The sequence below is a fragment of the Heloderma suspectum genome, chromosome 3 (genome assembly GCF_057233095.1).
Source record: "Heloderma suspectum isolate Gila_16-S chromosome 3, 16-S_ref, whole genome shotgun sequence".
NCBI lineage: Eukaryota > Metazoa > Chordata > Lepidosauria > Squamata > Helodermatidae > Heloderma > Heloderma suspectum.
Window position 1 is genome coordinate 208,164,161 of NC_139460.1, and position 12,088 is coordinate 208,176,248.

At 44.7% G+C, this 12,088-nt stretch overlaps 1 protein-coding gene across 4 annotated transcripts in view; it reads right to left on the bottom strand.

Annotated features, from left to right (window-relative positions):
• JMJD1C (jumonji domain containing 1C) overlaps nucleotides 1-12,088 on the bottom strand; it is a 196,373-nt gene that overhangs the window by 15,364 nt on the left and 168,921 nt on the right. For all 4 annotated transcript variants that reach the window (XM_084845376.1, XM_084845374.1, XM_084845375.1 and 1 more), the window contains 5 exons: nucleotides 11,576-11,728; nucleotides 11,155-11,244; nucleotides 3,863-3,990; nucleotides 3,426-3,639; nucleotides 538-752 (listed from right to left, as the gene is read on the bottom strand). In XM_084845376.1, the coding sequence (XP_084701502.1) occupies nucleotides 538-752; nucleotides 3,426-3,639; nucleotides 3,863-3,990; nucleotides 11,155-11,244; nucleotides 11,576-11,728 (800 nt within the window). The remainder of the gene's footprint in view (nucleotides 1-537; nucleotides 753-3,425; nucleotides 3,640-3,862; nucleotides 3,991-11,154; nucleotides 11,245-11,575; nucleotides 11,729-12,088) is intronic.

Sequence of the window (12,088 nt, forward strand, 5' to 3'; positions counted from 1 at the left end):
AAATGGATGAGAATTTCAAGAACGATTTATGGTATGGCACAGTAAAAAAATTCCACTGGGCAAGCCCAAACCCTTGGGTACACCTAAAGTAGCTCTTTTAATCTTGTTCTATGACAAATGTCCAGCTTCAAATGTTGCTCATACTGACCTGGTTGGCACAATCACCATGGGTTAATCACCACAACCCATGGTGGCTTCTTTAAGCTGTGATGCGTGCTGGGCACTATTTGCCTAATCACCCACCTGGGCATGGCCTGTTGCATCATCCAAACCAGGGCGGCATGGCTTGTTGGAGGGGGAAACAACTCTCAAACAACCCATGGGTTGTTGTTGGGTTATATGACAAGCTGTGTCCAGGCGGATGATTAGGCAAATAGCGCCTGGCATATGCTATGGCTTAAATAAGCCACCGTGGCTTGCTTAACCCACAGTGACTGCGTGAAATGGCCCATTAAGTCACTGCTCTCTAAACTATGGAGTTCTTAAGCCCTTCTCATTCTAGTGCATCCAGAGAAAGGCATCTGGTAACACACTCACTGCAGTTCCTGTAGAATAAACTGGAGCAAAAGCAATGCCAGCATCTGTAGAGCCAAGACGTAGTTTGCCAGCAGTAGTGGTCAGTAAGTCTCGTAATGTTGAGCCCTGTTCATTATTTTGAGATGAAGGAGTTGACATCTTGTAGTTAAGAGATTCTGAACTGTCTTGGTCCTGCTCTTCTTTTGTATGCTTCCCAAGAGGACAATCTTTGTTTTCTAAAATAAAAAAGGTTTGATTTTACATTATTATGCCATGATACTAGAACATGAACAATACTAGCAGCCTGCATTGCATGGTAGTTGCAATGTACTTGTAGTGTTATCGCTTTATTCACCTGAACAGACACCAGAGGATGAATTAGATCCTTCAAAAAGCTGTCAACATTGTGTAACCATGTAAAGGGCATCCTCAGTATCTCAGACATGGAGCTGAGTGTCCTGTCACAAATGAAAGATGCTGTAGCTAAGACAGGCTGGAAACACTGATGCATTTCATGTGCCTTCCGCAAGTGGCTTTTCTATCACATATAATCCTTATAATCTGATGCCACAAGAAGAAGGTACCAAACACACAAGATTTAAGGATATATGGAATTTCCATAGCTTTATATATTATGGCAAATGGCAAATTGTGAATCATATATACCAATCAATCACAGACCTGGTTCAATCAACGGGAAACCATGTTTTCCAGCAAGTCTCCGTCCTACAGATCTATCTTACACTGCATGCTTAGGTGGAGGGGTAAATGGGAACAACAGGATTGGGCCTCTGACTGGTAGTGACCAGAAGGCTTGCACATACCCCTGGTTGTCAAGTAAACACCTGTGACATTCTGAAAGTTGGGAAATGTTCCCAAATAAGCTGGTAACACAAAATATTCTTGACATTTACTAATAAATCACAACAACTAAAGGCCTTTAACTAATGGACAATTTTTCTTCAATTTTCATGGTTTACCAGAAGATTATAATGGTAATCTGGTGAATGTACAGAATCATAAATAAATTGATTGTTTTCCTATAATTTTCCAGCAAGCCATTTGTTCCAGTCTCAATGCAAGAAAATTTACAGTTGCCTTGAAGGATACTGAACTCTTTTGACCATAATCCAACACAGAGTTAAGAAGTTTTCCGACCACAGATTTCAGTGGACATACATATGTTTGTGCTGGATTGTGGCCCAAATAAATGAATGTTTGCTAAAAGAATTCCATCAGCTTTGATTTCTCTTCATATCCACCAAAGCCATCTCTATGCCCCTATGCATCCTTCCGTATTTAACTCTTTCTGGTTACAGACTGATTTCCTTCTCACAGACCAGAATGCAGAGGGCACTGAGCTGGGACTGGAGAAGCGGACAAAAAGGAGACATATGATGTAATGTAATCTTCTGATGTGGTTACATTTTCCTGTGATAGCCTTGCACAGGGGATGAAGAGGGATTCATATCTACCACCTACTTTTGTTCAGATAGCAGCATGAAAGGCTTGGAAGGATTGCATTTATAGCCTACTGCTGTAATAGCTCTCTTCCGTGACTCCTCTGCATTGAGAAAACACCTATTTAGAGTTCTGTCTTTGTTTAGAACAGCCTTCCCCAATGTAGTGCCTCCAGATGTTTTGGAGTACAACTCCTGTCAGCCCCAGCTGGCATGGCCAATGGTCAGGAATGCTGGGAGTTGTAGTTCATAACATCTGGAGGGTACCACATTGGGGTAGGCTGGTTTAGGACTATCATTGTATTACTATTGTTAAGGTTACAGCCCCAAGCTGTAAAGGAAAGACGGACAAAAAGGGACTGTAGCTAGAAGCCTGATCAGGCCTTTGTAGATTGTATAGAACGCTTGACAAATAAATAATTCGTCTTAACGTATCATTGGTCTGGCATGCAAAATGATTTCCTCCTTTACTCCTCATCCTCCCTGACTCTTCCCCCTCTTGCAATATTCATGCATTCCACTCTTTGGGCATGTAACTTTTAGATGTCCCAAAATTATATGTAATGTTTTCACTGACAAACCAGCAGCCTGATCATATGGGTTGGCTTTTGCTGCAGACATTCATGCATTCGTTTGAACCTCAACAGTGAAATATCATTCACTCTACAGAAAGCATGGGAAAGCTTGTTAGCACTGCCCCTTCCACAAGCAAAGTCCAGAACAAGCTTGTACTAGTTTTCTTATTATTCTGGAACAGGGTGTCTCTGTGGCCCTTGGTCTAATTTCATGCAAGTAGGGAGAGCCCAGAGGGCAAAATGGTGGTGGTGGTGGAGAAAGGGCCTAAATGGATGGAGTGATTCTCCACCCTCACCTCGGAAGGGGGGAAGCTCTTTGTAAATGATCTAACCTCTGTCAAGGAGAGGGAAAACAGGGAGGGGTGAACTTCAAGGTGGATGAGGAGATGGAAAGAGGAAGCCCTCAACAAGTGCTCAGTTTAGACCTCTGAAAAGAGTGATTTCCCCCTTTCCAGAAGCCTGCAGGGCAGGAAGAAAGAGAATGAGTGAATGAGAAAAGGTGGTAGCCGAAGAGAGAAAGAAAGAGGGTGGCTATGCCCACTTTTGGTTCCAGCCTCACCCACTGCTGAGATGTAGCCTTAAACAGAAAAAAGGTTCTCACCCCTATTCTCGAAGGACAGTCCACTACCTTCCAATGCCATATACATATGACATATTAATGGAAAGTTTGCATAATAACAACATTTTTTGCTGTTAATGATATACTTTTCCTGAGATGCTTGTAGTTTTTGAGATTTACCGGTAAAAGAAGATTTTTTTTGTTATTTCACACTGGCCTTCTAAAATGTTGAGAATGACCAGTACATATCCAAGAATTTCCATTACAGAGAAATGCACACAATCTGCTTTCCAACCCAAATATCCCATTATTTACCCTTTTTTTCTTCTCTAGCCTTTTGTTCTGCTAGATCTGCCAACCAATGCAGCGGTGACTGGGATTCAGGTGGAGTTAACTTGCTGTCTGTGCTTACATCATTTCCTGGGCTTGTATTACCATTTGTCTCAGATTTTTGAGATGCCTTCTGCTGTGGTGACTCAGGTATGCACAGAGAAATTTTATTACTGTGATTAAGGACATTCTGTAAAATCTGTAGGGCACAACAATTTAATTAATCAGGTTGCGTATGTTAAAACGGCAATTACTTTAAGGCTCATATAGCACCTGTACACTATATTACAATAACGCATACCTGAACACACTTATGCAGCAATGAAAATCAATAGGTACACTTATCTTGACACTGAACTGTGCCCTATCAAATTATGCAAATATTTACAAGATTAGATTTGATCACTAAGCTTTGGCCTTACCTGAGACACCCCGTTCATTGAAGGAAACTTGCCAACTTGTAAATTCTGTTTGCTGGCACATTGGCAGTGGGATTTAATTTCATGTTTCTCTCTAAGAGTATGCACTGCTTCAAGAAGTTCTATTAAAACTATAATATGAATAAAGAAAACAATGAATGTGCAAACACATTGCACAGTTTTGAAGCGAACAGCCTGAAATTATATCTATCTTCATTCACGAAAGAAAATGAAGTTCAAACTCTTGGGATCAGTTTTACCTTTACCAATACATCCCTAAAATATAGAGGAAAACCCTGACATGATCTATGTTCAGCATAAATCTGTCAGAGACTTCAATGAGGTTAGGATCCCAGAGTTTTCAGTTACATGGTCAAGTATCATTTTAGACACAGGGCCAGCTACACCATTGAGGAACTCAAGCAAGAGACCACCAGCAAGCTGGGGAATGGTACAGAAGAAGGGCCGGGCACAAGAATTGACAGAAATATGGCCATCAAGAGAGAGAACATTGCCTCTGTATCATTTGCTACGTTGAACAAGCAATGGTGAACTTCACCTCCATGTTTTCTCTGTGCTCCTTTCCTCCTCTAGCAGGTCTAGATTTTGTGGCAAGACAGAGGGCAGCTACAGGTTACACAGCACAGACAACTGCTGCAGGTACACTAGTGGCTTATGTAAATGATCCAATTAAAACATAATTAAGGGAGCAACCCTATGGCTGCTCGTCAGTGGCTAGATGGCCATAGGATAGGTTGGTTCTCAGAGAACCGAACTCCATGACCTCCTGCGCTGCCTTGTAGGCAGCATGGAACGGCCCTGCGCTCAGAAGAGGAGCGTGGCGTGGCGAAAACAGGGTGTTCCTGGTGGCGTGCTGGGGAACTCAGAAATGCTAGTACAACACATCCAACATGTTGTCCGGCCGCCGCTTCCCCTGCTCCGACTTCCTGTGGCTAGACAGCTGATATCGGCTGTCTAGCCGCAAATGCAGGGCAGCTGAAGCATGGAGGGGACAATCCCCTCCACGCTTCTCCTGCCCTGCATTGGATAGGCAGTCGCCTCTGAGTTTGGAGGCAGCCACCTATCCTGGTAGGATTGCTTCCTCCATGTAGTTAAAATACCATTAAAACAGCACTGAAAACAACAGCCAGCTAATTAAAGCAACCTAAGACAAGTACAGGCTAGGGATGTCAGAGAATTTCACCATGAATCTCAGGGAGGCCGAATGCCAGCGCATTCGGCCCCCCGAAATCGGTGGCGGAACGGTCTGCCCCCCCCGCCGGGATGGGACTTACCTTGGGCGAATCTTCCTGGCGGCGGTGGTTGCGGCGGCGGCTGTGGTGGCCGGTCTTCTGACCAGCCGCCGCCGCCATTTCCAGTAAAAAACAAAACAAAACAAAAAAACATGATAGGCTATATAAAGATTTACGTAGCCTATCACGGCTAGATTTTTAAAAAAAACCGTGATAGGCTACGTAAACATTTACGTAGCCTATCACGACTGACTGCAGGGACGCAAACGGCAGCGGCTACGGCTGCCGCCATTTGCAGAGCCGGCCGGCCAGGATTCGGGGGGGGGGGAGGGATGGAGCGCCTCCCCCCCGGCCAGAATTTCGGGGGGGAGGGACGGAGCGCCCCCCCGCCAGAATTTCAGGGGGAGGGACGGCGCGCCTCCCCCCCGGCCAGAATTTCGGGGGGAGGGACGGAGCGCCTCCCCCCCACCGTGAATGTCACCCTTCGAAAAGGTAAGTGACTTTCGTACATCCCTAGTACAGGCAAATATTTGCAGATAAATGTGTTAAAACCAGGAGTACTGCAGGTACTTGATCTATATACTATAAAAGTTCTGGTAAAGAGAAAGGTCTTTTTTCCCTTCCTAAAAGCCTACGAACTGCTTTTAGATAAGTCATCCATACTTTACACATTTGCTATGGGAAACCGTAATGTAACCACAGCAACCATTTGCTGTGTACGATATGGAGCTGCCCAGTCCTATGATTTCTTTCTCCTTGTTTCCATTCAGTTTGATATCTAGTTAGCTGACTGATTAGTCATTTGATAATACAGTATATATGATGATGTATTGAATTCCTTAGTCACCTTCCATTTTAAAAAAGACCCAAAGAAATTAACAAAATTATTGAAACATACGAAATATAAAATAGGTAAAAATGATTTCCATTAAAAATACCAAACATAAATACATATACATGCATTAATCCAAATGGATTAAATACTGCAGAACGTCTGCTTATCTTCTATTGTATATTGTAATTCTGCTGATTATACTATAAATAATTACAGCTGTAACTAAACCTGATTTTTTCTTTTGTTTTACATTCTGTTCTGTATAAGGTTTATTTTATACTGTTATTTGCAGTACTGTAAGCAAAGTTAATTCCAATCATGCCAAAACCTTTACTGATATCTATAACCTTATGAAGTGTAACTGGTTATCATTTCATTCTTATTTTTATTTATTTATTTACTTACTTACTTACTTTATTAGCTGCCCATCTGGCCGGCTAACCGGCCACTCTATGTGGCATAAAATACTAATAACAAATTAACATAATCAGCTGAACAAAACAAAAACAAAACACTGCTCTAAAAGACCCTAACCCACCCCAAATGCCCACCTGAACATACAGGGTTTTAAAGCCCGCGGAAGCTCATCAAAGAGGGGGCATGGCGAAGATCACTAGGGAGGGAATTCCATAGAGTGGGGGCCACCACAGAAAAGGCCCTCTCCCTTGTCCTCACCAGCCTAGCTGTCCTGGCTGATGAGACAGAAAGAAGCCCTACCGAGGCTGATCTCATTGAGCGGCGTCCCTGGTGTTGTTGGAAGCGTTCCTTAAGATAGACTGGGCTGGAACCATATAGGGTTTTAAAGGTCAATGCCAACACCTTGAATTGGGCCTGGAAAACAACTGGTAACCAGTGTAACTCCTTCAGCACTGGAGTGATGTGGTCTCACTGACAGCTGCCTTTAATCAGGTGGGCCGCTGTGTTCTGCACCAGCTGCAACTTCTGAACCGTCTTCAAGGGTAATCCCACATAGAGCGCATTACAGTAGTCTAGGCGAGAGGGGACCAGGGCATGAACTACTGATGGGAGCAGATGGTTAGGGAGATAGGGGCGCTGCCACCGTATCAGATGGAGTTGGTACAGCGCGGCCTGGCTCACGGCTGACACCTGAGCCTCCATGGACAGCTGGGAGTCTAAAATGGGAGTCTAAAACCTGGTCCTTCAGGGGCAGCCACACGCCACTGAACACCAGGTCAACATCTCCCAACCTCCCCTTGTCTCCCACAAAAAGTACTTTGGTTTTGTCGGGGTTCAGTTTCAGCTTAGTCCTTTCCATCCAGCCACTCACCGACACCAGACGCTTGGACAGGGTTTCTACAGCCAACCTTGGTGAGGATTTAAATGAGAGGTAGAGTCACGTGTCATCCGCATATTGGTGACACCGCACCCCAAACCTCCTGATGATAGCCCCCAGCAGCTTCCCATAGATGTTAAATAACAATGGGGAGAGAATAGAACCCTGTGGCACCCCACAAGTGAGCAGCCAAGGGTGTGAAGTCTCCTCCCCCAGAGCTACCATCTGGTACCTCCCAGAGAGGAAGGAACAGAACCACCGTAATACGGTGTCCCCTATGCCCAACCCGTACAGGCGGTCCAGGAGGATATTGTGGTTGACAGTATCAAAAGCCACTGAGAGGTCGAGGAGAACAAGGAAGGAGCATTTGCCCCTATCCAGGGCTCTCCCCATATCATCCACCAAGGTGACCAAGGTCGTTTCTGTCCCATGCCTAGGCCTGAAGCCCGATTGAAATGGATCCAGATAATCGGCTTCTTCCAAGTGTGCCTGCAACTGCAAAGCCACCACCTGCTCAATCACCTTGCCCCCAAATGGCAGATTCGAGACCGGGAGAAAGTTGTTCAAGTCTTGGGGATCCAAGGAGGTCCTCTTTAACAGTGGTCTTATCACCAGCTCCTTGAGGACTGATGGCATCACTCCCTCAAGAGAGGCATTCACCACCGCCTTGATCCCCTCCCTAAGTCTCTCCCTGCACCTCATAATGGGCCAAGATGGGCAAGGATCGAGTAAGCAGGTGGTCGGCCTTAAAGATGAAAGCAGCTTGTCCACTTCCTCCGAAGGAAGAAGCTGGAACTGATCCCACACAACCAGTCTGCCACCGGCCACCCCTCGTTCACTAACTGTATCCACAGCGCACAGAACAGCACTCCTGATCTAGTCAATTTTATCTGCAAAGTGCTTTGCAAAATCATCACAAGAGGCCTTAGAATGCTCCATTGGTTCTGGAACATCTGGACCAACCTGGTTCCAGACCACTTGGAACAGCCTCCTGCGACAGCACTCTGCAGACGCGATAGAGGCAGCATAAACATTTTTTTTGCTGCTCTTATCACCATTGGTAGGCTGAAGCTACAGCACTAACCTGTGTCCAATCGTCTTCGGAACGAGAGTTCTGCCACCGGCGCTCTAGCAGTCTCACCTCCCGCTTCAGAGCTTGCAACCATGGGGTGAACCATGGTACAGGCTGAGCTCTGTTCAGGGGGAGAGGGTGTTTTGGAGCCACATGGTCTAATGCCCTGGTGATTGCAACATTCCAGCCATCCACCAGGGTCTCGACCAAGCGTCCGTTTGTGTGCTCCAAAGAATTCCCAAGCGCGGTCAGAAATCCATTTGGATCCATAAGACGCCTGAGGCGGAGCATCTTAATGGGTCCTCCACCCCTGCAGAGGGGTTGTGGAACCAAGTCGTTCAGCACCACCAGGTAGTGAACTGAGCATGACAAGGGGGTGGTCGATATACCCCCAATTTCCAGTTCACTCCCCACCTCTCCAGAAACAAACACAAGGTCTAGTGCATGGCCAGCTACATGGGTGGGCCCAGTTGGAATAGGGTGCAGCTCCCAGGAAGTCATGGTCTCCATGAAGTCCCGAGGCGCCCCCACAAGGATGGCCTCTGAATGGATATTGAAGACTCCCAACATCAACAAGTTAGGGGACTGCACACACACATCAGAGACCACCTCAAGCACCTCAGCCAGGGAGTCTGTTGTGCAGCAGGGTGGATGGTACATGAGCAGAATCCCCAGACTTCCCTTCGGATAAGTGTCCTTACAGTTGAAGGCTTTACAGGAATCTACAGAAAGCATTTATTCTTCAGCTCAATTACACTGACTGGGTTCATGACACGACAACTCAGCATGGGCTGTCAGCCATGGTGGGTTGTCACGTCAACTGAACCTGGCATGTTTTCCACAGGGTGGCTTAATTTTCACGAACAAGCCACCCTGAGAATCCATAGCTTGTTGCAGAGTTGTTCATACCCATGGTAGGTTGTCCAAACCCAGGAGAGTGATTTTATCGTGGGTTGCTGTGACTGGCTATGGAGCTGCTTGACAAGAGCAGCAAAAAGCCCGTGCTGCTCTTCATGGTATCGTCAGTGCCGCCTCCAGCCTCCCTCGCCCCTCCACCGATGCCCAAACTGCACTGGAAGGACCATTGCTCATTTGCCACCATTTCCCCCCCGCCGCATGCTTTGGGAGTATGCAAACGTGTTTGTATTTTTAAAATTATTATCCCCCCCTTCTCTCACAAGTGTGCAAGAGCGCAGATTCAGCTGTCTGATATGTATAGTCTTGCCTGGTCAATGTTCTTGTATGTTGCAACTATCAAAGGGAGCAGTGAAGTGCAGTAGTTAACATACAAGCAAACTGACGAGGAGGCTGCATATAAACTAATTTGTGCACAGTTGCGAAGGACCAGGGGATAAATAATAGTAAGAGAAAGGAGGGGCTCTGTAGCACAATTCAGAAGCACAGAAAATGGGGGGAAAAGGCAACTGGAGTAAGTACACTAAGAGGGGGTGGGGGACAATATAATCCTCTCACTTTTACGTGTTGAACTGACAATTCTTTCTCAGGGTTCTCCACCTTTTCAACACTTCCTCAAGTTTCCAACTATATCAGAAATGGGAGTAATTAACTCTCTCCACCTTCTTGCGGCTGCTTTTTGGAGCAGTTACTGTTTTAGCAGATGTTCACAAATTTCCCTGACAGTTAAAAAAAAAAAACACCCTGAGAACACAGCTGCATGGGACTGGGTGAATGGGGCTCCACTGGGTGTGTGTATGTGTAAGTACTGCTGGTGTGGGGGCCCCATTAGGTCTATCCGGTTCAGCCACCTTCTAAGGGTTTTTTTTTTTTAAAAGTTGGGAATATTTGTGCACATTTAAAGGCTGGGAAGTACATGGAGAGGAAAGTTGCATGCCTGAAGTAACTGCTCTGAAAAGGAGCCATGAACAGGGATTGGAGCCCATTTTTCCCCTGTCTGGACTTGCGGAAGACTCGGGGAAGTGCTAAATGGGAGGAGGGCACTGACAAATGTCAGTTCAACACTTAAAAATGAGAGGATTACATTGCCAAGAGGGAGATACTGTTGTCTCCCCATCCTCTTTGGTGCATTTACTCCATTCACTTCTTCCCCCTATTTCAGTGCTTCTGAATTGCCCTAGTGGGTCCCTCCTTTCTCTTACTATTATTTCTCCCCTGGTCCTTCTCAACTGTGCAAAAATTAGCCTATATGCAGCCTCATCTTGTCTATTTCCTTGTATGTTACCTACTCCACTTTGGTGCTCCCCTTGACAGCTGCAGCATCCAAAGACACTGAGAAGGCAAGACTACACATATTGGACAGGTGAAAGTGCACTCTTGTGTACTTGGAAAGGAACAGGAATAACAACAACAACAACAAATATTATGAACACATTTGCATAATACCAAAGCACTGAAAATATATATTTTTAAAGGTGGTGAATGAAAAGGGGTAGTGATTGGAGCAGGGAGGGGCCAGGATGAGGAGACAAGATGGGTTCTGTCACAAAGGCATCTGGGATAGGTGCTGGAGCTGGCTGGAGGACTGAGGGGGAAGGAGAGGGAGAACAGGTCACAACAAGCCTAATTGTGTGTTGGGTGTACTGTGGGTTGTTCAGTGAACAACCAACCCACTGTGGCTTATTCACAGGGTGGCTTACCGTGACGTGTGAACCTGCCCAGTGTGAAAGTTTCCAACTGAGGATTGGGGACACAAATGTCTCTGAGCTCTAGCTATGGATCCTCAAATGTCACTTCCAAGTTTGCAGTATCAATACACATTGATGCAAGAACTAAAAAATGATAACCCACAAAGCCTCTATATGCATTTTTACATACAGAAGAAAAAAGGTAAATAAATTACTTTGACTTCTATTATGATCTTACCAGATCCAGGAATAATTTGGGTTGGCATTAAATGTTTGTGATCATGAGGCTGTCCTTTCACACATTTCATCCAAGCATATAGTTCTTTATCTGTGAAGATAGTAAAAGTTCATATCACTTGTGATTTTATAAACTTCAATTATATATCATCATTTTAGATTAGCTTCCCAAATGTAGAGTCTACAGGAATACTTTTGCATTTTTGCTGTTTGTTGAGACACATTATACATCATTTTCATATCAAAGAAAATAGTAAGGGGAATGAAGTTTGCTCCTCAGGACAAAGATGAATAGACACATGTGGAAATTCTAGTTTGCATACAATTTTTGTAAACTGAACAGAAACAAAGCTACAACTTGAACTAACCAAGCAATTCTAAAATGTTTACGTATATCTTGGTTTTTACAAGAGTGCACTGACCTCTAGAACTCTTCCTTTCCTTAGCCTTGTAGCAATCTAAGCACACCACAAATCCACATTTTTGGCAGACCCAGTGAATGTTAAACAGGGTGGCCTCACATGCATCACACATTTCACGGACTCCTCTGACTGCTCTCTTCCAAGCAATTTTGGCTGAAATACAGAGTAAACAAGAGACCAAGTACTGAACTTTAAAGACAAACATCTGTAAAACTATACTACAGAAATGAAAATCCAGCCAAACAGGCTGATCATTATTTCCTTTTAAGTAATTAAGAAAAATCTGGCAAGGATAAGTTTTTTTTTTAATTGTCACAATTTATAATTGCTAAACAGCTAGACAATTCTCTATGCCTCAAATGCTGGGTGGCTATATAATAAAGGAACTTATTTCTAGGATTTACAATATCTAATTTTAACGTATCACAGAGCAAAAAGTGAGCTTTGCACCTACATGGTAAACTATCCTTGGTTCCAATTTGAAGGGAAAGGGAATTGGCAGAAATGTAGGCT